This window comes from Bombus vancouverensis, chromosome 16, assembly GCF_051014615.1.
Source record: "Bombus vancouverensis nearcticus chromosome 16, iyBomVanc1_principal, whole genome shotgun sequence".
Classification (NCBI taxonomy): Eukaryota; Metazoa; Arthropoda; class Insecta; order Hymenoptera; family Apidae; genus Bombus; species Bombus vancouverensis.
Genome location: NC_134926.1, coordinates 4368814 through 4395078, shown reverse-complemented (window position 1 = coordinate 4395078; position 26265 = coordinate 4368814). Strand labels below are relative to the sequence as shown.

At 38.8% G+C, this 26265-nt stretch overlaps 2 protein-coding genes across 4 annotated transcripts in view; one reads left to right on the top strand and one right to left on the bottom strand.

The window, feature by feature from the left end:
* The window catches only part of LOC117154380 (midasin), a 139606-nt gene that overhangs the window by 13908 nt on the left and 99433 nt on the right, over nt 1-26265 (top strand). The window lies entirely within an intron of this gene.
* LOC117154381 (uncharacterized) lies at nt 394-24546 on the bottom strand. 3 transcript variants are annotated; one of them, XM_076625220.1, is made up of 8 exons: nt 24305-24546; nt 23903-24104; nt 22495-22747; nt 16240-16494; nt 11315-11419; nt 9252-9434; nt 6259-6558; nt 394-2699 (listed from the first exon to the last, which is right to left on the bottom strand). In XM_076625220.1, exons 2-8 carry the CDS (start codon nt 24094-24096, stop codon nt 2520-2522), a joined length of 1470 nt encoding a protein of 489 aa, XP_076481335.1. In that variant the 5' UTR covers nt 24097-24104; nt 24305-24546; the 3' UTR covers nt 394-2519. The 3 variants fall into 3 exon arrangements, with proteins under 3 accessions (XP_076481335.1, XP_076481336.1, XP_076481337.1); XM_076625221.1 differs by lacking the exons at nt 23903-24104; nt 24305-24546 and adding an exon at nt 22805-23465; XM_076625222.1 differs by lacking the exons at nt 23903-24104; nt 24305-24546 and adding an exon at nt 22844-23465.

Sequence of the window (26265 nt, the reverse complement as noted above, 5' to 3'; positions counted from 1 at the left end):
ATCCGTGGTGACGAGTGTTGCAAATTAACCATCTAGTTGTCTTAATTGTAATACGTTATTGTGATTAGTTCACGTTAAACAACAATCGTTTCCTGTTTAATCAACATCTGTTTAGTCCATTTATTATAAATAAACTAATTGTAGTATAAGATCTTACAATATATATATATCAAATATCCGTTAAACGAAGAGTCTAATTACAACGAAAATCATGTTACAGTTTCACCATTATACATCGTATATCGAACAATTTCACGCTCGACACCGCTACGAACAGCGTTTAATTATCGGACACCCTGTATATGCGCACATGCGACTCCGCTTCTGTATATAATTATCTGTATAATACGTGTATAATAAGGATAATCGTAATAGCAAATAATATATATATATATATATATATATAATAATAGTAATAATCGAGGCAAAATCTCGATCACTTTGAGTCCCCAGTTTAATGGAAAGCTCATTCGAAGGTGCAGACTATCTAACGTATCCCTAATTAATCGCTTAATTGATGGCTAATTGGTGCAGCTAATGCTCTGTTCGATTCACAATTTAAGGAACTATTTATGTTTTGTCGGTGACATTCTGCGCTTTTCTACTTTTCTTAAATAATCTCTAGCTTGTTTCTTCGCGCCGCTTTCGCTTCTGCTTCGTTTCATTTTACTTTACTTTACTTCGTTTTATTTTATTTTCATTGATTTTGTAGTTTCATTGAATATAGCGTTATCTAAACAGAGTCGTCTAGAAAGCGAAGTTTTACATGGAAACGTGCTTAACGTTGGCGAAACGATCATTCCTCCTATCTCTTCGTCGCGAGTTTTGGCAATCTTCGAAGATTATTGTTTCAACGGTTCTTTACGGAACCTCTTTGGCAACGATTTTCCTTTGTCTTTCCACCTCTCCGCTTGTTTCTTCGCGCCTGTATCTCGTTACGAGATCCACGTTGCTTGTTACGACCGGAAAGTGAACGTCCCGCGGATTTGTCTTCTTTTTCTTCTTTTCATTTTCGCGCGAGTCTTGGGAAGTTTGCGTGTTTCGAAGAGGATTCCTAGTCTACGAAGAGGAATTTGCAAGTGGACAACTCAGTTTCTCGGTTGGCGTCCATTTGCAATCTTCTGTCAGTCGATCGACATCATCGAGTTCTACTCTTCAGCGCTGCGAAGATATCGCGCGTACGTGCATATCTGTTTAGTAAATTGGACAAATCTAGTTTTGGAAATATCTTTGGTCGTTTTTGGAACGGCTTCGGAGAATTCATAGGAATTTATAGAAATTCTAAGTATCTTTTTTAATATTAAACGTATACTATTCAGCATTTTATCGATATTTCTTTCGAAGGACGAATTGAACGTTTATTGCAGCTTTTCGTACATTACAAACATTAAATTGCTCTTTCATCAAATTCATCATCGCTGACGAATATGATCATTTTACAAAATTATCTCGCAATACCATCGATTAAAAACGAATGACAAGTATCTTCTGAAAATTGGTAAAAATTTCTTGCATCGTCTTCTTATACACCAAATATTTATTTCTCATCTAACTGACATTTAATATCTACTGTATACTGTTTCTTGATTTTTCAATGATTATATTACTCGTACGACTAAAGATACGCCAAGTATAGTCACGACAATAAGAATTGAATAATTCGATCGAAGAGATTTTACGACAATGCAACTAGCGACATACAAATTTTTTTTTTCTTCCGTTTAATTATCGATTTTTCATCGATACTTGAGTTATTACTAATTTTGTAACGCGAGGAATTTATAAATTAGAGATTTGTTTAAATGTAAATTATAGATTAGTTTCGCTAATTTCGTGACAATCGATCGCGCAATTGTGCGTGCGTAGTGTAGCATGCGACGGATCGACTTCAACCAAAGACTTTTTTACACAAATTTACAGAGCTTTTTCCAAACATTTTAACATTAAAAAATTAATTATTAATTAATTTTTAATATAATATTAACATCACGCACAATCTATCCTCGATTAGGTTTGAGAATAATTGAAACAAGAATTTACATAAAATTCTTAAAACATTCTTCTTCTTGTCGTTCTAAGATCTTCAAATTGTTAACGTGTTACACTTTATTCTCTCTTGGAAGAAGCATTTGTTAAACAATTTTTAACCTTCTCAATTTTTAACCTTGACAATTTTTTAATCTTCTCTCAAGCCTCAAAAATATTGTATTCCTATTTCCAATATAATTTCATCGAATTTTCCACGGAAATTGTTGAAAAACTCGTTGGTACAGTTTGAAACAACTACAAGGAAAATTTGTCTCTTCCCATCCAACGGGAATTTTCTGCTTTATAAAATAAAATAACGTACCAAGCTATGGACGAACGTTTACGTAATTCGTAATGAAATTGTTTCGAAATTTTCTCGTTGAAACTTTCCAAATGATATGCATAATAAGCAAAGCAATGAACCAAGTTCGCGAAAGAAAGGGAATTCTGTAATTGAATCTTGCTGGTTTAAGGAAACATGTTAAGAAAGTTTATTCACTAGGTAGATCGCTGCTAGTTGGGCTGACGTTCACTTCCGAGTCGCTTATTTTCGGGGCCGGCGGTAACAAAATGCTCGATCTTCTACTAACGTCTTCCTCGTAAACGCTTGACGTGCTTTTCGACCTTGAAACCAGAGTCCACGGATCCGGCGGTACGATCATAACGTCGTCCTGTACGGTTTAATTCCGCGATTAATTACGATTAGTTAATCTTAAACAGAAAGTGTAGAGAAGGACACCTTTATTAATGACGAACATCATAGAGTCACCGGTTTGCTTTGCATGCTGTTCTCGTGCTTGCAATTGTGCTTGAAATTGTGCATACAGGAGATACACTGCTCGCCAAAAACATAGCCCAGGTGTGCTATCTTTAATTTCTCAATGACGCGTGTCAAGTTTCTCGTGTGTAACGTATAATAGGAAAACATTATGAGCTCAGGTGAGGTAATCAGGTCCAGAAATGCATTCTGCATGATTATTTATTTGTCCTTTGATTAAATTTATGTATCGGACGCTATTCGTTCTACCATTGATGAACTTGATACTTGTCTTGGCGAAATAACCGATGCCCGCCCAAACCATCACGCTGCCTCCTCCCATTTGTCGTCGAATTGCCGACATTGTCTCTTTTCTTATGCCATGAAAATAATATCGCAACCCATCAGGACCATCCAAGTTGAATCTTTTTTCGTCTGAAAATAGTACCCTTCTCCGTTTCTTTTTCCAATGCACTGTTTCTGTTGCAAAGCGTAAACGTTCTATTTTGTGTTTCGTTGTTAACGAAGGTTCCTTTTTCAATTTTAGCCACTTAATATCTTTGCAGGATGGTAGAACTCGACGAACACTTGAAACACCGGCACTAACACTAGATTTTTCCATTATTTGCTTCGTCGTTAACTGCCAGTTGGAAGCTACGCTCAAAATTGCTCGCTTATCACGATCGGATAACGATGACGGTCGACCAGTATTTTTCTTTTTGCCATAATCTTCGATATTTTTTAAGAAATCCTGTATTACTTTACGACTTCTTCTTATTACTTTCGATATTTCTGCTACTGATAACTGTTGCTGTTTTAGTCCAAGAATTTGCTTTCTTTCAGACTCGTTTAATTTTTTTTCCGCGTCCCATACTTACAAATTTGTATAATATTACTCGTTGATAGATCATGAACTACCAAGCAATTTCTGAACGTATTAACAGAGTGTGCTATCATTTCGTTCTTGAAATAAAACAATTTTTTTGTTACACACTAAACCTCACAATATTTTTCATTGTTTTCAATTAACCGTATATTCTCAGCTCATAATGTTTTCATATTATACGTTACAAACGAAAAACTTGATACGCGTCATTGAGAAATTAAAGATAGCACACCTGGGCTATTTTTCTCGCGAGGAGTCTACGTATCTCGCTACTATCGCTACTTTTTTCTAATATCTTTTCTTCTCAAACGATTGCTGTACTACGAAATTAGAACGAAATTATTTTTGAAAAATCATTTATTAGCTATACGAATGAACAATCCAAGTATTTTCGGTGAAACTAAAAGTTTATTAAAAAAAAAAAAAAAGATACCGCAAATCGTTCGATCAAAGTATTTGTTTGTCGTTTTCTATAACTTTAAACCGTCTGTTATTTCATTGGCAACTAAGTGATTGCGGATTTTGTCATTAGGTGGTATTGACAAAATCCGCAATCATTTAGTTGCCAATGAAATAAACCGTGACAACGTTGGATCGTACGCTGCGATGAAAAATCGTAATGAATGTTGTTTGAGACGCGTTGCAGCAGCTACTTTGGTCGCCAGACATTACTCTCCTTATCAAATACCCATTTCCAATTAATGGATCAGATACTAAAGTAATTCGACGATTGGATGTCAGCCGGAAGACGCAGCATTTCTCCGATATGAAATCCATCACTTGGCTGATGGATGGTTCGAAGTTAGGGAAGAAACCAATGGCGAATACTTTGATCGAGAAGAACTTGCTGTATTTTCTTTTAAATAAGCTTCCAGTTTCGCTGGAAGCTTGCAATCGTCTGTTTGTGTACCTAATACTCGACAAACTTTTAATCATTTGACGCAAAGATAAGAAATCAAGGAAAGTTGAATTCTCCTTTGCGCAAACTCATACTTATTAGGTTGGCAACTAAGTGATTGCGGCATTTGTCAATACCACCTAATGAGAAAATCCGCGGTCACTTAGTTGCCAATCCAATAGATCAACAGAAACGAAATATTATTAGGTCATCCCATAAGTTCGTGCCGACTTTTGTGTATACATTTCATGTGTCGATTGTGTTGAGATATGTATAGTTTTCTGTGCTGGACTGGGTTAAATGCGTAGTAGAGATACTTGTATGTGAATATCAGTGTGTGGAAGTGTGTGTGTCCGAAGCGTCTCGAGAACAAAGGAATGTAAACAGTTCAGTCCGTTAAGAGACGGGTATAGAAGAAAGTGCTGAGACGCGTGCATGTGTGTATCGATTTGTCCATGAAATAAATATATCATTGTTTTAATATTGATCCTCAGTATAAATTTAGTGTTCCTATAACATTATTTCGGCTTCAAAGATCCACAATTTTCAACAGATTTATGAACATACGGCGATAAGGAACCAATACACTTGAGCTTAGCTGATCGAGAACAGGCTAGAGCAGATTTTCGTGGCTATAAGATGGTAATATAGTGAACACAGTGACTTCTAACGGTAAAAACTCATGAGTGAAGTGCGTATCCATTTTCGACATCTCGTGTTATATGAATTTCGGAAAGGAAGTTCTGCAACAATTGCCACGAAAAACATATGTGCTGTTTACGGAGAAAATGCGCTTTCATCTCGCACCTGTAGGAAGTGGGTTGCAACGTTTTAGAGCTGGGAATTTCTGTTTAGAAGACGAGGAACGCTCCGGGCGTCCTGCTCAGACAGACGAAGATAAAATTCGGGATCTTGTTGAAAAATCACCAAGTGATACCATTAATTCAGACAATTATTGCATTCAGTTAGAAAAATTAAGGGAAGCACTAGCTGAAAAACGACCAGGTTTAGCGAATGGGAACAACGTTATCTTCCATCACGACAACGCTAGACCGCATGTCGAGAAAAGCGTTAGAAAAAAGTTGTCTGAATTTAATTGGGAAATTTTACCACATCGCCCATATTCCCCAGACATTGCCCCATCTGATTACCACCTGTTCAGTAGGCAAAAAATTTTAAAATATCGACATTCTGAAAAATAGCTTAGAAAATTATTTTAAAGAAAAACAGGAAAACTTTTATCGGGTGAAATAATGGCCCTACCAGAAGAATGGCAAGAAGTTGTACAACGAGAGGAGGATTACATTTTTTCATGAAACTGAAAAATATGCAAACGATCTTTACATATATATTCATTCGAAAAACGGCACGAACTTATGAGATGGCCTACACAGCGAGTAGCGTATTTTCGACATTTCACGCGTACTTTTGCATCAACAAATTTCCCACGAACAGATGAAAATCCACGATGGTCTACGCAAATAAGCAGAGAAAACGAGCGCGAAGCTTCTCTAACAAACGAAAAGCTACAAGCCATTTTCCATAGCAGCCAGCCCTTTGATAGTTTCGTAAGCAACGAAGTTGTATCAGCAGCTCGTAAAGCAACGTGACCTTCTTTCTGCGATGCTATTCTACGATCACTGTCATAGAAAACGTAGAAAGTGGCGAGAAAGCGTTTCTTTGAAATACCAGTAAATGTTTGCCAGTGGGTGGTAAAGGTGGTTTGAGCAGTGCCACGTCGGTTAGATCCGGACACGCATCGGGTTGCACCAGCGGTGGTTCCGGCGGCGATGGCACCGCCTCCATGGGTTCGTGGTATCGTGGTGGCTGCACGCTTTCCACGGGGATGCTTGGACCCAGAATCCAGCTGGCGATCACCTCGCAGCAGCCGCAGAAGAACTCCGACAGGCCTTGACGTAGGCCGCGGTGCAGGCTGAGGAAGAGCACCGGGTTCACGAATGCGTGGATGTACGCGATATGTAGAGTCACCTGGAATTTTCGTTGGCCCACGTTTGTAAAAACGATCGATTTCTATCAACTCGTATGATCTTAGAACGCAGCTGCTCTAACTTGCGCGTTTACAAATATCTTTAAACTAATTAACGCGTCGAGGATTCATTCGGTGGATCAGCAAACAAATTGAAACTTTTTCTAAAACTTTTGCTGAATTTATATTCCCGGGAAGCTTCGTGAAACTGTCTGCAAACTTAAGCTCGTATGAGAAGATCACTTGAATATTCTAATTACGTAGACGTTAGACTAATGTCAGAGAATGTGAGGTGCCATTCATCGAGTAATGGGAAGGGGAGAAGCTAAATGTTTCTGTGGTGTGAGAAAGTCGAAGGAGAAGTGTTATTTGTCAGAAGACTAGAGAAATTTGTATTTTTGTCTGTTGGAGACAATTTGGACAGATGAATTTGGGCTGTTTGAGACAATTTGGACAGATCAATTTGGACTGTTTGAGACAATTTCATCGACCATATTCATCTGTCGCTTGATGCATTCAGTTCATTGTTCAGCGGTGAATTGTCTCACGAATAAAAGAAACATTCAGCACTGTCTTCTCTTACGAATGCTCGTAAGCTGCTTTCGTCTTTGCTCAAGTGTCTCCTATTACGAATATCTTGGATTCGAGGAAAGAACTGAAATTAGTCTGAGGGCAGTGTTTTGTGCAAACGACGATACTAAGACTGGAAACTGATAGAGGAACTGATCAAACGACTTGCTTTTGAATAAGAATACTCGGAAGAGGAAAAAAGACGCTTAGTGGGGTATTACTGAAACGATCCTATTCACGTAAATGAGGCAGACGACGTTGTCCTGACTTATGGCAGTTTTGAACTCTTGCGGATTGTTACTTCTGTGTTCTTCGAAATTTTTGTACGATGCGTGTGAAACAACGTGCTTCATATTTTTATCGTAGATCTACTTCACCTTGAAGATCAACGAATAATCTCCCAGTTTGAGTGCATTCGCGTTTGCTATTAATCAATGCCTTTGGCCTGGCGAACTTATTCTCGCATCTCGTTGTGGAAAGACGAGAAACGCGCGAGAAAAAGAGGAAGAAGAAGAAGAAGAAGAAGAAGAAGAAGATGGAGGTCTTTGTGACTGGAACAGAAGAGCGAGAAGGTGGAACTTGAATTCGTATTGTACATCCAGGAAGCGAAATGACGGCGCGTATCCGTTGCTAGTGAATGGTTGTCACGTTAGAAAAGCTTGTGCGTCGATGTTTGAAAGAAACTGACGGTTGCTCGCGTGAAACACAGGAAAAGTGCAGTAGAACAGTGTCGTGGCATTGTTCGAGTCGGAGGATTTTTCAGTAATTTTTCTTCTAATTCTGAAATCAAATTTCGCCTGCTCTTGGCTACGTAAAGGTGAACTGATCAGCCAGAAACCAGATTCTTCGGTGAAATTCTACGTAGCTTTGTGAAATGATCTCTTGTCCAATTCTTTGAGAAATCTGGTTTTCCAACGTACGCGTTTCTATACGTTCGGTTAGTCTGCGTGTGGAAATAGAAATTAGAGTGGAAGGCGTTAATTGTTAGCGAGAAGAACCGTTAAGAAAAATTCGATATTTCGTATCGAAGGCAAAGAATCATCGCCAATTAAAGATGTTGAATCTTGGCGATTCGATATAACGTCAGGTGGCCTTAATTGCAGCTGTGTTGAATTAACGAGGCCCTTGTTCCTGCAGAAATTCGTCCAACTTGAATCCATTTAATTATGAATACACGACTTCGACGTTAAATCAGAATCCATAAATGACGAAATTGTCTTACTCTTTGCTTTCTCGCGAAGTTCCATTTAAGCAAACAGCTACAACGTGTACAGTAGTGCTGTAATTATTGGCTTGGCAACTAAGCTGGTATTTACAAAGCCGCAGTCACTTAGTTGCCAACCCAATATTATTTGTCTACTGTGAACGACGCTTAAGAAGAATCGTAGGAAATTTGAATTTCGTCTGGGTATAAGAAAAAAGAACGCTGTAGATTGCAAGTAATGTCTTTGACTGTAATAAGTTGTTTAGTAGACGTTTATTCGTTGTTTAAAATGTTACGCCACTTCTGCCAGGCAATTCAATGAGCCCTCGTAACCTCGATATCTCCAGTTTTAGAACAGTGAAGAAGAGGGAGTCGCATAGTACTCGAGCGTCCTCGAAGCTAACATAAAACTAAAAGCAAAACTAAAATCTTAAGTAAACCACCTACACGGTGTCATAAATCCCCGACATAACACACCTGGATATAAGTAGACGACCCTAATACTAAAACCAACATAATGTTTCTTTAATCTCGGTGACTTTGAGAGATAAGAGAAACCAGTAAAGAGATAGGAATCTCGAAAAAAAGGCGAAGAAGAGCGCGTTACATCGGGAGAATTAACGTTCTGATCGTTAGACCAGAGATAGAAGAATCGGCTATTTCTGGTTCAACGTGCAAAAGTCGTTTCAAATTGTCATTTACACGACTAGATTCGATCAATTGGATCGTTTCATCATTTCAACTAAAAGTATTAGTGCAATGTAAACGAGGTTTAACTGACTGAATGGAGAGAGCGTGAATAGTCACGCAACAACACCAATAGAATCAGTTTTACCTGTTTTCGTGCCTCCTTTTTGTCCTTTGAACTTGTTGGCGTGAATTTTCATAAAACTGTCATTTAGCTGACGATTTCGCAATTACCTCGTAACCAGTTGTAATCCCGATGATAGGATGATTCACCAGAGTGACGAAGAACAGTGGTCCCCAAAAGATAACGTACGCGGTGGTGACCACCAGAAACATCTTCACCCTCTGCACGCCCTCCCTCTCCATCCTCTTTAAGTAATTCCTCATTTTCCGGTGCTCCTCCGCCGCTCCGCTCCTCTGAAGCAATACTTCCCTTTTAGCAGATCGACGAAACCAGATGCGCTGACGTTAGAAGAGCGTTTTGTGCTGGTCGACGCTGTTCCTCTTCCAGGGCGGCCGCAGAGGGGTCGACTCAGGCGTTAGACCGGCGAGAAATTTTAAGCGAGTCGCCTCGTGTCAATGGAAATGTGGCGTTGAGTAGCTCGGTCATCAACATATCAACACGCACGCACACACATATATATGTATATATATACATGTAAATTCTTACATTTAACACGTTGACTAGCACGCGTGTTTTCAATGAAATCTCCTTCAGGACACGCGTGCCGCAGTACCAAGCGTTCTCTGCTAGCTAATCCCATCGACATTTTAGATAACTTAAATTAACTTAGATAACTTAATTGGTCATTGAGGAAGAAAGAAGAACTGATGGTACCGAGGAAGGTACAATTCAATTTGACGAACGGAATGAATTTAGTTACTCAATAGTTTTATTATTTCCTGTGGAATCTTTTCAAATACCTACGACGATTCTTCGCAAGCAGTCAAATAATCGTCACCCGAACACGGGTGACGCGGTCCCATTAGAAACTTTGCTGTCACCCGAATACGGGTGACGCGGCCCCATTAGAAACTTTGCTGTCACCCGAATACGGGTGACGCGGTCCCATTAGAAACTTTGCTGTCACCCGAATACGGGTGACGCGGTCCCATTAGAAACTTTGCTGTCACCCGAATACGGGTGACGCGGTCCCATTAGAAACTTTGCTGTCACCCGAATACGGGTGACGCGGTCCCATTAGAAACTTTGCTGTCACCCGAATACGGGTGACGCGGTCCCATTAGAAACTTTGCTGTCACCCGAATACGGGTGACGCGGCAGTCAACATGTTAAGTAAAATTGAGAAATTGATATAATATAAAGTTAGACGAGCGGAAAGAACGACAGTGAACGTACAATTTCGAATTAGATTTTGAAAGCGGTCGTTTGACCGGACCTGGTGGTTCAGTGGCAGATTCGACCAGCGAACTCAACTTTTTCGATTTTCCGTTCCTTTCGGATTCCTCGCCTGGCGCTGCTTGCCGAACGACCGCTTACAATTAGTCGATTAAGCTAGTCGACTGTCAATTTGCATTTTGGTAAAATTTCTTGTCGGTCGACCCGTCTGTAGCCATCCTCAGGTTAGCTGCCTTTCGGGCGTATCTCGCGATTGTCAGACGTATTGCAGAGGCTGTCTGTGATAATGAGGTGGCGCGGTTGAACAATGTAAATGAGGTTACCAGGAGAAATGAACCGGCCGTGCGTACAGCACTGGGTGTCAGGGTTTTAATCTAAGCAAAAATAATATTCTGCATGGTGTTGCTTATATTTTTATTTTTTTTTCTTTTTTTCTTTGTCACTTTGATTTGTAGAGAATACGATCGTAAGATCCTCTCTTTTCTTAAATGTTGTGCTACATGTCGGAGATGCCGGATCTATCGAAATGTGGCGAGTTGTTTGGAATTTTTAATCTGCGGCAGAATAAAATTGTTGATCGTTTCTCTGTCTGTTCTATATTTCCAGAATATGTGAGGTTATGTGTTGTTTCTTTCAAACGTTCATATAGCATTTTGAGAAACGGATAGCGTATGAATTTTTTGGTTTTTTCCCAGAGTTTTTAATGCGGCAAGTTTTCTACAAGAGAGAAAATCGTACGCTAGATAATTCGCAAAGAAACATTCTGAACAGAAATTTCTTCGAAGTAATTGAATCCTCAACGAATGGTATCTTGAATACGCAAGTCCATACTTTTAAGGAACTGTTTTACGAAGAGACACGTAATAACAGCGTTTTTTTTTTTTTTTTTTTTTAAGAGAAGCAGATTCATAGCGAGTGATTTATTGTTCGTTATTACCTTGGGCGTGCCACCGTTCGTAGATGCGGCAGAATTTTCAGGAACCGCGTTCGTTTGTTGGTTACCCGTTGTATTCACGAGAATCGTTAGTAGTGCTACCTTTACCTGATACAAAAATCGATTATTTTCAATAGAAAATGAAGGAAAATTGCGTTGGTGCGATTGATAGCAAAAATCCTTGTGTTTTCTATCTCAAATCCCTGAAATATATTTGTACACAGTGCGAAACAAACTTTGAATAATTTATGAAAATTGTTAATAATAAACGAGGATTAATCGTATTGATTATAAGAAAAAAGTTAAGAATTTCGAGAGACATGTTCATTCGTAAAAGGACGAAGAAAAAATTCTACTACGATCGTTAGTTACATAAAAAGAAGATTGTAAATTAATCGTTCAAATTGTATAAATAAATTATACTTAAACACTTTAGTATACTATATACACTATATCATGCTATATAAAAGAATTTAATAACTACGAAAAAAATTCTAATTTACACGCTAAAACGACTTTCATATTTAATACTAAGAGGATGAAAAATGAAATTCCATGGTTAAAAAAAAAATGACGACTCTTTCCTCGTCGCAAAATTAAAAAAAAGTGCAAATTATGAAAACCGCAAGAGAAAAGGAAAATTATGCTTTGAATTGCTGGTTCCACTAAAACGATTCTACTTCGACAGCAAGTTAAAGCCAAAGATTTCAAATTATAGAAAATCTAATTACTTCACTAACTTAATTACTCCCTTTTTACGTACTTTGCTAATTACGAGGAAAATGCTAAATTAATCATTACCATTCAAATAATCGTTCTCTAAATTTAGCAATAAATCTAATCGAATTTAAAAATTACGCTTAAAAACTACTACACTAAAGTAAAATGAAAAGAAAAAAATAATGATAATAATAAGAAAAAAAAATTCCGTTGACACTGCACCGAAGAGAATAAAATTTCTAGCTTTTCAAGCCACTGTCAGCTTCAAGTCATCGCTGTTCATTGTTGCATTAAATTCTCGTTGTTTTAACGAATGCTCATTTCTATTAATATTGACTTACAACTTCCTCAACTGGTAAGCGGATTGGCAAATTTACTCAGCAAAATGAAATCGGTGGCTACTAATTACAGCCTAATCAGTCGCCACCGTGTCTGACGTTCGCGTTAATAAAGCAAACTACCTGTTAAATCGCCAGGAAACCGTGTTTCAGTTATAGAGGGCGTACTATTCTTTGTGTTTGCTCTGAGTCAACGTTTCGTAGAACTTAGCATGTACACTGTCTCGCGAAAGTATTTTATGTGTTATACAGAACGTTTTGAAGTTTTATCAGTGTTGTACAGCGCCTAATAGATTCCTATCGATGAAATTTATTAGACTTTGGTCGGCTTCTTTCTGCACGTTTATGAACCAGTGTAAAAATATTTCTTCCGGGCCATGGTGAATGCAGCGAAAGATGAAAAGAAAGTGCGCGAGTCAGAAATAAATGCAGAGAATTCTCGTCGTTCTGGAAGAATTGTCTGGTAACGCTGCGATTGTTCTCAAACTCCAACATATCGATAAGGGCTATTTAACACTTTACCGACCGCTAGTGGTTCAACAGCATACGTACGTCCGACCGGCAGCTCAGACGCATATTCTCCCTAGCGCCGGCTCTGTTTCGGTTTAGACTCTCCAATATCATTCTTTTTATTCATCGCGAACGGTACGTTTTTCAAATTGGTATAAAACTATGGGAGCTTAGAAAGCAACGCAACTGACGCAATTGAGCAAGGTATGTAAATAACAAATTACTGCTCAAATAATAAGAAAGATTGCCGGCGATCAGAAGCCGATTAATAGATTATCGGTCGATAAAGTGTTAAGAAGGTAAAATGCCATCAAACAGAGTGTCGCTTCTGTACTTTTAATTTTATATTATAACTAAACTTTGGTTTAAGCGTGAAAGCACTTGCTCGCATCGTAAACGAGTTTCCACGTAAAGTGAGAAAATCCAATACGAGTTTTAGGTTTAATTTTAATATGGGATTAAGATATTATACTTTTAAGATATACTTTTTTTTATAGCGTTTTACCTTTTTTTAAATGGTCCTCTCCAGTATATCGAAGTTGGAAAAGATCGCAGGTAAATCCGACTAAATTGTAAAATATTGCAATTTTTATATAATACATAGTTTATGATTTTATTCTGCCCTGTACGACTTTATACGGGCTTTCCGCGTTATGGGAATTTATAGACGTAAATCGTGCGGAATCGAGCAACTTCGAAATTTTGATATTTGAGGATTACGAAGCTTGGGAACGGACGAATTTAGAAACTCATGAAAATTGAATGAAATACACTGCTCTGGGCTATTATCAAACATTTTCATCCGCAGTATCGTTTTTAGCCACGTATTTACCTACGATAAAGAATCGTTCGAATATTTTTCGCTTTGCGATCGGTGCACCAAAGCTGCGCCGAAATCAACGCGTACGTGACGCTTCGTATCGTTCCTTTACGAGGCAGATACGCGAAATTAACGACGGGAAGTGAAAGAGAAGGGGAGAGAGAGAGAGAGGAACTGACGAACGGCGCTAGCTTGGTTTCTCGGTAGTCACACATAGATTGCGCTCAATACGTCAAATTCTCTACTTGTGTTATCGTAATACTTCTGTAACACACATGTTATATCGATGGATTATTTTCCAAGCAACAAAAGCGTACGCTATTCTTTTAAATCGTTCGCTTAAAGCGGCTACGAAAAAAAGGTATCTGTGCAAGCTCTTGTCTCTCGATGAAGCGTTTACTTGTCAGATTTGTTCTGGTCGTTTACCAAAAACAATGCAAAAGTGGTAAGTATTAACGCTTAGCCAATCGCGTGCGCCACAGCGAGCTATACGTTCGGACAGCCAACTTATACGACGCCGTCCATCGCGTATTTTTTCAAGCATCCTGGACTAATATTAGGACTTTACCCATAATTAATATTAATCTAGGACTACCAAAAAAAAAACAAAGAAGTTCACATATTGCTTATACAAAACATCAAACTAAAAGTATAAAAAGATATAGGTAAAATTAAAAATATTTAAAATGGCTAAAAGGACTTGAAGGTGAAAATAAAATTTCATAATGCATTTTAATATTTTTTTACAGTGTGGTATCGTTCGATTATAACTTTACTTAGTCATAACTTGTTGCGTAACTTCTTAATTAATTTTAACACCTCTAAAGTGGTGTATTTTATTATATACTGTACTTTATAAAAGAAGAGAAAGTGGCGCAATTAATTGGCAACAATTCCAGGTAAACAATAACTGATAATAACAACAAAAAAAAGAAGGAAACTGTTTATTCGATTGGCTAAGTGTTAACGCAAATAGCCAAAATGAAGAAGAGACGTTGATGTTACGAAAAAATCGGAATTCCATTTATCCTTCGTAGTAAAGTGCTGTGAAGAAAATTGTGCCGTTTGGATTTCTCTCTTGTATTCGAAAAATGATATTCACTATGCATCACCTAGACATCATGCGGTAATTGTTCGCATCGCCAGCAAGTTATCGATGTATCGCCGATTCGTTTACTGATTCCTACATTTTAACACTTCGACTGCCACATGGGTCATATATGACTCATCACGATTTTTCCTGTGACGCCACGGTGGTCATCGGTGACCGGAGCGCTTCGACTTCTTACAATTGTAAAAATTGATTGAAAATTGACAGTCAGGACATTTTGAATATAACCGATAAATAGAAGATACTTTGAAATGAAAAGCGCCCTATTGAACAATCAAACATTTTTATTAGAACATCGATAAAAAAAATGAGAAAAAATCTTGCATCTAACTGTGCACTGTGTTAAAACAGTTTAAACATAAATGTGGCTCATCGATACAATCTGGACGATAGATGGTCACCTTTTTCCTCCGATTCTTAGCAATTTTTCATCCTAATTGTTTAACATTTTTTTATACCACTCTCTGCAAAATTTTCGTACCAGCTACGCTTGCCCTTCTTTCTTCTGCATTTCGTGTGGCAATCTTTGTCGAATAAGTATATTTGACTGCTCTGGTGAATGGCACTGTGTAAGGTGCATTGCCAGTGCCATTCTAAAATCTGATACCTTGATTTTTGTTTTTGTTGCTTGTTTAGAGAGTATCATCGCGTTTGAAATTGGTATATTTAACAATAACTCTAAAGCTAATTTTATATTCCACTTGAAGGTTCTTCTACGTAGTGTAGAATATGCTATCGTTTGATCTGATAAATCTACAGCACGTTTTCCTCTCTTGTAATCTACCACTACCATTGGTTTATCGCAAACATAATTTTCCTTGCGGACCTCTACCATTTCAGCCGAATGTTTCGTTGAAATCATAAAAATAATCATAATACTGTTTACTAATATCTTCTACACGTTTCAATAATATATTCTGCACGTTTTGCTTACGACGAAATAACGAATGCGAATGGTTTGTTGAAATAAACGAAGCCTTGTTATATGTGGCTATCAACTGTTACTAAGGCGCTTGTCACCAATAAGATAAACGGTCCATTGGGGAAGAATGTTCCCGTGGCGCCCTCAGCAAAACATGTGATTTCGGCGTGGCAGTCAAAATGTTTTAATAACCTTTACGCACCATCCCGCATAGTATGAACATGTACTTCCGAGTCACCCTGTATAACCATAATCAAAACCCATAAAGCAAAACTTCGATATAAAGATGTAAAGCAGCGTAATCTCTCTCTTTATACTTGAAACGAATCTACGAAACACCATAATTCCTCGAGGAACACTTTGACCCGATTCTCCGGTATAATCGCAATAATTCGCGAAAATGGCGAACTCGTGATCTCGTGCAGCGATTTAGCGAGCAAAAGGGATGAAGCATGCGTGGAAGTAGCTCATTTATTTGGAAGAATAAACGCGAAAAGTGATACGTACCGCTTCAACGTTCGCCTTGGCCAGGTCTTTGTGCAGTTTTCGAAGATGGATGAGGGTGAGACCGACGCAAATCAAATTGATGGCGATCCAGAGGACGTTTAGGATGTAATGGCGGAATGGACCATGTACCAGAGGGCAGCTCGGTGCATTGTGGCCCGATTCCGTGTTCGCGGCTAGCGCTCCGCTTAAAAATGTCGGGCCCAGGTTGATGGTGATGCTCGCGAACCATATCATGAACGTGCCGAATAACACGCACTGAAACAGAGCGCGTCTTTACGAGGCTTTGTGCTACTCGATACGTCTGTTAGAAGCTGTGAATAGTGGCGTGTGATTTTTCACACGCTTCTACTTGTCGCCGGTTTTCTTCGAACTTTGTAGCCAGACTCGTGTTGGATGACAAAGAAAGAAATCAATGGGAAGGGAATTGTTAGGATATGAAAGGAAAATGAACGTAAGATCGACTTGGTTTATTTCAAATTTTCTTCTCTGTATGCATTAGGTTTCGAGTGGAATTCCAGAACAATTCTGCGCGCAGAACAATCTAACACACTTTGTCTTATTAAATTTCACGTTTTATGTTAGAAGCTAATATTGCTATATTAAAAACGCGTTATTAAATTCTGTAGCACGTTCCAGATAGTTCATTAAAGTAGCCAAGAGAACGTTCAAGAGCGTTGCGTAACGACAATAATTATGAGTTAAATGAATTTGATTGAAAAGTTATTTTATTTAAAAATTAGCTGAAAAGTAGAGGATAGAAATATAAATTCCAGTGGTTTAAAGACTAGATTTTATCCATAAACGCGACTAGAAAGTTGAAAATAATCTGCGTTCGTCGTATGTGACTTCTACGAGGCGTGGTTCGATTAAATAAAACCGTGCTCGCTGCGTCTATTGTTAAAATGACACGCAGCGCTTCTTTCATGACATTTTTTGTTTCCATGAATGATGGGTCAACTAAGATAGCATCTATTGGGTCGCTCGGAAAATTCGTTCCGATTTTTTGGAGAATTTAATAAAACAACAGATATTGCTTTCTACCTCTCCATTAGGACAGTTGTTTTCAAACGTATGGCACTAAAAAACGTCACTAGAAGCATCTTGAAATACGCTCGTCGATTTTTAATAAAATATTACACTCGTAAAACGCTGCTCTGAAAGTTCATTCCGATTTTTGGGGAATTTAATAAAATAATAAATTTTGCTTTCTACCTCTCTATTAGGACAGTTGTTTTCAAACGTATGGCACTAAAAAACGTTACTAAAAGCATCGTGAAATATTCTTGTCGATTTTTAATAAAATATTATTCTTGTCAAACGCTGCTCTGAAAGTTCATTCCGATTTTGGGGGAATTTAATAAAATAATAAATTTTGCTTTCTACCTCTCCATTAGGACAGTTGTTTTCAAACGTATGGCACTAAAAAACGTCACTAGAAGCATCTTGAAATACGCTCATCGATTTTTAATAAAATATTGCACTCGTCAAACGCTGCTTCCAATTTTTAACTCTTTAGCCGATATAAAAAATCATATTGGAAAGTTCTTGGCCGACGAACCTGAGAGATTACGGAAGGATGGAATATTCAAGTTGCATGAAAAATGAAGCAAAAATGACGTCTATATAATTCGGTAAATGTAGATCGGAACGAACTTTCCGGGCGACCCAGTATATTGTAAAGCGATGATATCCCGAGGCTATCGAACGAGATTGTGCATGATCGAACGATTCTTATTTAACGAATGGAAGCGCAAATAGGAAGAGGCTCGTACAGACAGAAAGACGAAAGTTCCCGAGAATATAATAGAACCGTGACACGTATTGTTAGAACGAATTAACCAGCGGACAAGTGTGGTGTAAACTGTCCGCAACGGAATGCTGCCGTGTCGGGATTAATCGCCACGTGTCTCGTTTATTCGAGGCGACCTTTTGCCGACGTGCGACGCCTCGATTAACCCGATTCGATCCGACGATCCCTCCTATTAATCAAACTTTTAATTATTCCAATATCCCGTAGCCATTGATTCCGATCGCTCGTTATCGTTATCGTTTCGACCTCGTTTCTTAATTACGAACTTTGCATAATCGACTTTAATGCCAGGAGCAGGTCCTATGTATATAGAAAAAGTGTTAAGCTTGTTCTAAATTGTTAATTTTTAAATTTCTGCCGACGCTTCAGGTGCGATCGCCATTGTTCTTTGCAAAGTATACAGGGTGACTCGATCAAGTGGGACCACCTTATCGACGATTGTACGGAAAAGCTTCTCGGGACGACTACTTCGAAGGGCACGTGTCACGATGGAGAAGAATTTTTTCTCGTAGCCATCTTTTCACGAGATTTCAAAATCATCGGTATATTAAATATTAGACGTAAGCCTGTATTTTAATATCCATCGATCTTGTCTTCTTTATACAAAAGTATGAAAATGTTTAGTTTCTAAGATGTTTCGATCTTCATTTTGCAAAACTTGGCGTATGAAAGACAAGAAATGAACGGCATAAATACCTTTGCACAGAGGATAAAAAATCACATCGATTGGTCTAAAAAATATATAAAGTTCTATTCAAGAAAAATACCGAGATACTTGTAGAGAACAGGAAATGGAGAAAAGATTCTTTCCACTGCTAGACACACACGTGTCGTTTGAAACGACGTAACTTTGTCTTGAGAAACTTTTTCATGCAACGATACGTAAGCCAGATATTCAGTTGAGACACCCTGTATATTTTTTACAATACATATCCTGCTTTCTAATAGCGTGAAATTAAATTAATTATTTTATAGGAAGAACACTTCTATTTTTTTCCGTTTTGGAGCTAAGCTTGCCCCAATTACGTGGGACACCCTGTATAAAAGCTAGAAAAAGCAAGCGTGAAAGTGTGAAAATCGTCCGTATATCTGCGACTAACGCTGTACACAAGTGCGGTAGCGATAAAACAAAACGCAACTAAAAGAGCAATATTTTTCGATATGCACAATCAAATTGGCAATTGTTTCCGAGAGAAGAAATACAGCGACCGAGATTGACTGGATTTTTTCATTTCACGCTCTAGCAAATAAATTCGCAGAGTTTTTAATCGTTAAACGCGACAGAATCCACTCAGAAATCTATAAATAATTTTTCCAGTGCCACTTTGTCACAGTGCTTTCAAGTTCGATGGTGAGAACCGCGTTCTACACTCTTCCCTACTTGCTATATGTGCTCGTTAAAATCGATCAGAAACTTGAAGCCGCCTCAAAGGCAGCCGGTCGTCACTTAAGGCTGTGATCGAGTTAAACCAGACACGACTGTGAAAATGCACACGGGAAAACGCGTAATTCTTCCAAAGATCCGCGGAATTCGATTTTGTGGGCCGTAGGAAAAAAAGCTCTTTGAACCTCGTGCTTCGCTTTATCGAATGGTTTCAGGTGAAAACGCATCGAGACACGTGTAAGGATTCCGTTGTATCTCAAGGGTATTCCGCAACTTGTTCAAGTGTTTACGAATCCAGGAGTTTCGCAATCTGGAGATTCGCCAACTTCACTATATTTGATCGTTTAGATGTTTCGAATTTTTATTTATTCTATTGGAATAATTCTAGTTAGAGCTTGTTCGGCAGTTTAGGTGCGCATTTAGGAATTTAACGACTCGACAATTTGGATATTAAGAGATCTGCGAGTGTTACGATCGTTCACGAAGAAACGCGTCAGCGAGAGGCATAAATTCTCACTACGATTCTGATAGTCCACGCCGCGAACCAGTCGCTCCCCTATTTTTATTAGGATAACAGAGGTAGTTCAAATAATTGTGACACTGAATTAACAGGGTTAATATAAGCTACTATTTTTAACAATATTTAAAATTATAATTAACACGTTACAAATGATTTAACGATGATTCAACTAATTTATTATTATAATTCCACTCGACTTTATGATATATTTCTCGACGTATTCGTTTGACTAAGCGATCTTCATTTTATTTCTCTGAACCTCTCGGTGCATTCGGTTTGAATTCTCGTATAATACTGACTGCCCTTCGACTTTTTCTTCTGTCTTCTCTTGGAGACGACCCCCACCACGCTCGGGTCTCGCAACCGTTCGAGCCTATGATCACGTATGCCACATTTTTTGCGTAGGTAAAATAACGGACCGAAGGCGAATCGATGTTTTTTAGAACTCGCTGCTTGACGACAACTATGCACTTATCGCTACATTGTGTATATCTCGCCGGTCATGTAAGACGATCTGTCTGCGACGGTGTAGTACCAAGGGAGACGGTTAGGGACACGGACTATAGTAAGCCTCGGGGCGTAACAGCGAGTTTGAAAACTTGAAATTTCGAAATTTCAAGCCTTTTGTACTTTTTATTTATTCTTTAATAATAATTTGTATTCTTAATTTCTAATTGTTAGAAATTTTTAGCATTCTTAGTCTTTTGTAACGTTTCTAGTGATGCACGAAATATTATCCATCGAATAAAATCAGCAATTTATGCGAATTTGTGCAAATGCAAAGGAAGGGAGAGGTTGAAAGTTTCGTTTCGACTACCCAGATATTAATCTAAATTTCATGCTTCGTTCCAATTATTGGCGGAGATTTGTAAACTCGTTTAAATACTCGTATTAGTAGCGTCTCCTGTGAAGATAACGTAGACCAGAGATTACACGGTTTCCAAGTTTGCACAACTCCTAAACTAGTTTAAAGGATGATGACTCAACGTATGTCGCGTTGCGCTTCGGCCATTAGGAAATCAGCCACGTTGTCAGCGATATTATTAACATATTTTATCAATATCAATTTACCTTCTTTTTATTAAATATTCATTTGCAAGGAAAGATGGCCAAATTTCAAAAATTATACAACTTTGAGAATGATAGAACTATAAAAATCGTAGACGATTTACAGGCGTTGATCTCTGAAAATCCGGCCATTTTCCGATTTTCCTGTAAAATTTCTCGACTCTAAGAGACAGAAAAAAAGTTTTCAGACAAAAGTTACTTTCGATGAAAAAATTTATCGACGCTATAGCGAGTTGTCAAGTGTCCATCCGAGTGTTCACCCTTGGGGTGAATTTGAACAACCCCAAAAAATATTGCGTAATAAGACTTGTAATTCTTGGAATTTCCGAGTTGGAGATGTTCCCTTGTTCGTTTGCAATCGATTGTTGTATCGTTAAATGATAATTTCTCTTTCGTAGTTGTTTAGTTTTTTTTTGAATTAATTTTTTAATGTTTAATAACGAACATATATATTTCTTATATCTAAGTAATTCGACTGCTTCGTAATGAAACGTTGAATTCACAAGTAACCGATACGTACGTTCAAGTAGAATAATTCACAGATTCGGCTACGCTACGATTGTTTGAATGATACGATCGATGGAGCGTGGGTGCGCGGCGCGTCATCCGATTACCACGGATGATCGTTCTATTGTAAATCTTCCCTCGCTAGAATATACTTGTCCAGCAGAAGTTTCTTCATTACGAGAGCGCGTGCCTTTGCATCGGAATTTCCGCCGGCAATTTCCTATCATCGAACCTCTTTTATCGTTCAACAAATTACTTCGTAATTACAAGACACCTGTTTCCCTTGCTATCGTTTTCTCCGATTTTTCTTTATCATCCTCTGTTACTGTACGCTCTTTCCTTAACACTTTACCGACCACTAGCGGTTCAACAGCATACTCACGTAAGTTTTTCAAATTGGCATAAAACTGTGGGAGCTTGCAAAGCAACGCAACTGACGCAACTGAGCAAGGTAGCTTAGTACAAAATAACAAATTACTGCTCGAATAATGAAAAAGATTGTCGGCGACAAAAAACCGATTAATAGGGTATCGGTCGGTAAGCGTCGGCGACAGAAAGCCGATTAATAAGCTATCCGTCGGTAAGCGTCGGAGACAAAAAACCGATTAATCGGCTATCGATCGGTAAAGTGTTAAGCAACTAACGAGGGGAAAGTTTGAAAGTGAAATTAACGTTTTCCAGAATTTCGTTACGTCCTTGGCGCTAAAGTGCTAATTATGATTCAGCAGGATTTAAGAGCTTCGAATTCCTCGAATCTTCTGCAACTGGCAATTTGTATCGTCCAAATCGTACAACTTTACGTACGATTACGTTCGAATGTAGTTTTGCGAATGCAGAATGTGGAAGATGGAAGATTGCAGACGAGTAAACTGTGACGTTATTATTCAAAGCAAACACTATCCTATGCATAATAATTTAGACGATGTATAGTTAAACGTGTGGGTAAAAGGGTCGAAGAACACTTGCCTGAGGCGAATCCATGAGCAAAGGAGCCGCTAGGTCTGCCTCCTCGTCGGTTTCCGGGAAAATCGGACTGTCGTTCAGCACTGTCGTCAACATGTTCACCGTCGAGACTGTCACCAGCAGCAGAAACGCTGTCTCCACCAGGGAACACTTGGTCATCGGCTGACAGTTGAGTATGCTCGATCCGAGGGGCAATAAAATCGCAGCTCGAGCGCAATCCACCATCGCTTGGTGGAACAGCAACCCCTGTGACCATCTGAAACGCATGAAACATTTTCGTCTCCTCTGTTTTTCCCACATCGACTAGACGTACGTTTATTAACATCGATATTCAGCCTGTCGCTGTCCCTACATTTGCACAAGTGGCAGCAAACATCAGCGTCGAAATATTAATTTGTCGAGATGATAAACTCTCGCAGGAAGCAACTGCTGGTGTATTTTCACCACGACGAATGCTGCACATTCTCGTAGAATAAACAGCGCAAATTGTTACGACCGTTCGCGGAGAGACGCGGTCGCTAGGAAAACGCGTCAGCGAGAGGCGTAAATTCTCGATACGATTCTGTTAATCGACGCTGCGAAATAGTCGTTCCCCTGTTTCGATTAAGATAACAGAGGTGGTTCAATGAATGTAACACTGTATTAACAGGTTAACATAAAATAATATATTTGATAATAAAATGATGAACACGCCACAAATTGTTTTACAATGAATATGGTAAATATATTACAGAAAGTTGACTCGACTTTACGATATCTCTAAATGAATTCGTTAGACTATTTGATTTTGCTCGTCAGACCTCTCGATGTGTAACGTTTGACTCGTCAGAAGGAACTGATTGCCTTTCGATCATTTCTTTGTCTTGTTTGGAAGACGACCCCCACCATGCTCGGGCCACGCCACCGCTCGCGCCTATGATCACGTATGCCCCTTCTTGTGTAGAAAACGTAACGGACAAAAATCGACGTTTCTGGAGCTCGCTGCTTGGCAACAACTATGCGCTCGTCGATACATTGTATATGATCCGACGGGCAGATAAGACGATCTGCCTGCGACACTGTAGGATCGCGAGCGACGGTTAGAAAATACAGTCTGTGGTAAGCCTCGTGGCGTAACACAAATCATCTTCTCTTACGCGAAGCAACAAATTACACAGATAACGTCATCCAAATATTAATGTTAGCAACCACGGTATATCACGCGCGCTTTTTTCTTCTTTGTAAACATTGTTTAATTACAAAAGAGAGGAAGTTTTTCTCCACTCAACATGTGGCAACTTCACGACGGTGCTGAACCTCGCACGTTGCTCGACCGCGCGTTTTTCCCTCGTAAAACGTCTGTTTTGTTGCGCGAGTAAACGTATTTTCATCGAGTTTTTCGAAAGTTTGCTGTTGGTGTTATCGGAATTACCTGCGCAACTGGCGTTTGGCCAGGATCAGCGCCATCAGCAGGAAGTTGGCGCCCATGCCGAGAGCGCCGAGGCTGAAGATGAGTGTGGCCTCGGTTGCACCACCTGGATGACACTGGAACACCTTGGTCGCGTTCGACGACCCGTTTCCCGACGCGCCGATGCCGAATCTTAGATTGGCCCCGATCATCGCCATCAGTTAACCTGTTTCACGAATTTTCAGTAAGCAGAACTAGCAATCGTTGAGATTTGATTTTTTTTTTTTTTTAGAAGCTGGAGAAAACTGTAAATTTGACAAAATTATTGCAAGTTGTTAGGAGAACGTCGCGACAGATCGCTATCCTCTTGCGATGTTCAACATTTTCCATATAAAAATTCACGCGGCCAATGAAAATTCCACGTACCATTAATATCTACGTGATCAGGGATTAGTTTATTTGCGCATGATTAATACTATTGAAAGTAATTAAATTTGCTTCGCATGGATGATAGCGATGCGAACGTAAGCTGACGTGTGATGTGGTTGCGGCTGTGCAATCATCGAGAAGCGTAAACAGAATAATTAGAGAGCAGGTACAGCGTGCGCATTTGGCCAATTTCTGCGTTGTAATAATTTACAGTATTTGAATTCCATCGCAGCGACACGTTCTCCTTCTCCTATAAATATTTATATCATACAATAGCAATGGATTTACTCGTATAAATCATTATGAATTATTTATTACGACGTACACTTGCTCAGCCAATGTCACTTTTAATACCGTGTCTAACCTGACGTGTAGCTTTCTTCGCACGTGTTTCCACGACACCGTAAAAGTTTCGCTAACACGTTGGTCACCACGTCACCCATATCTATGTGACGGGTCTGCTTCCATGGGGCGCCCGTAACCCAAACATGGCTGACACTCTTCTTGTTCGAATTAATTAATTATAGCATATTATACAGGGTGGTTGGTAATTGGTGATACAAGCGGAAAGGGGGTAGTTCTACGCGAAAAAAGAAGTCGAAAATATAAAATAAAAATTTTTCGTTTGAGGCTTTGTTTTCGAGAAAATCGACTTTGAATTTTCGTTCGGTACGCGTGCGGTACGTTATAACGGATGTCACTGTAGATCGTTGTCTCGATGGACTTCTTTTTTCGCGTAGAATCACCCCCTTTCCACTTGTACCACCATTTACCAACCACCCTGTATATAGGATATACAACTGTTGGAAATTGTGGATCTTTGAAACCGAAATAATATTATAGGAACACTAAATTTATACTGAGGATTAATATTAAAAGAATGATATATTTATTTCATGGACGATTTCTTATATATTCATCAATACACAAAATAATGTTATAGGAACACTAAATTTATACTGAGGATTAATATTAAAATAATGATATATTTATTTCATGGACGATTTTTTATATATTCATCGATACACACTTGCACGCGTCTCAGCACTTTCTCCTATACCCGATTGTTAACCGACTCTTAACCGACTCTTAACTGACTGAACAGTTTACATTCCTTTGTTTTCGAGACGCTTCGGACGCACATACTTCTACACACTGATATTCACATACAAGTATCTCTACTACGCATTTAACCTAGTCCAGCACAGAAAATTATACATACCTCAACAACAACATAAGAATATTAAAAACACATTATATCATACTTTTTATTAATTTATATTCTGGATAAAATATTACATTATGCTGTCGCATGGTATTCGTTAAAACATTGCAAACACATTTGACGTGATTTTCGACACTTCCAACAATATGTTTTAATCTTTTTTACGTTTTTTCTCGCTTCTTGGCGCGCGACAATTTGCCTCTTCTTCTCGTAACACAGGGTGCACATCCTTCTTATAGGCTTGTCCTGCTGATTCTTGCGAATCTCCTGTGGCGGCATTTGACACAAATACCGCCACTCGATAACAAATACCGCCGCTCGACACTAAATTCTACCGGACGACGGTAGCGCAGTGGTTAGCGCCTTAGTTTACGAACGTACGGGACCCGGGTTCGAACCCCGGCACCCCGTAGTATTATTTTTCTTCCACGCATCTAAATTAGAAGAAAAATAGCAGTACCCCAGCAGCGACATCTTCAGCCAACAGCTACAATCATCAGAGACAACACTTACACTTCTTCCGATGGTTGTCAGGCACAGTATTTTCTGAGGACACATCGCACCATTCGGAACCGAGAATTTCACGAAATTTTCTCGTCTGTATCTTTGTTGTTTGTGGCTGTTTGGTACACAATATGAGCATTTATTATACTTGTTCCTAAGAGTAAATGTAGTGCTAATTTCGGATACCACTTGATACTTTTCCGTATCGTTAGTGGCATATGAGACCATC

What these genes read in the sequence shown, in the direction of transcription:
- LOC117154381 (XM_076625220.1), bottom strand. Translation starts at nt 24,096, where the DNA reads ATGGCGATGATCGGGGCCAATCTAAGATTCGGCATCGGCGCGTCGGGA. An exon ending in GCCAAACGCCAGTTGCGCAG is followed by an intron (nt 22,748 to 23,902) that starts GTAATTCCGATA and finishes CATGCGTTTCAG; the next exon opens with ATGGTCACAGGGGTTGCTGT. An exon ending in GGATTACAACTGGTTACGAG is followed by an intron (nt 6,559 to 9,251) that starts GTAATTGCGAAA and finishes CGAAAATTCCAG; the next exon opens with GTGACTCTACATATCGCGTA.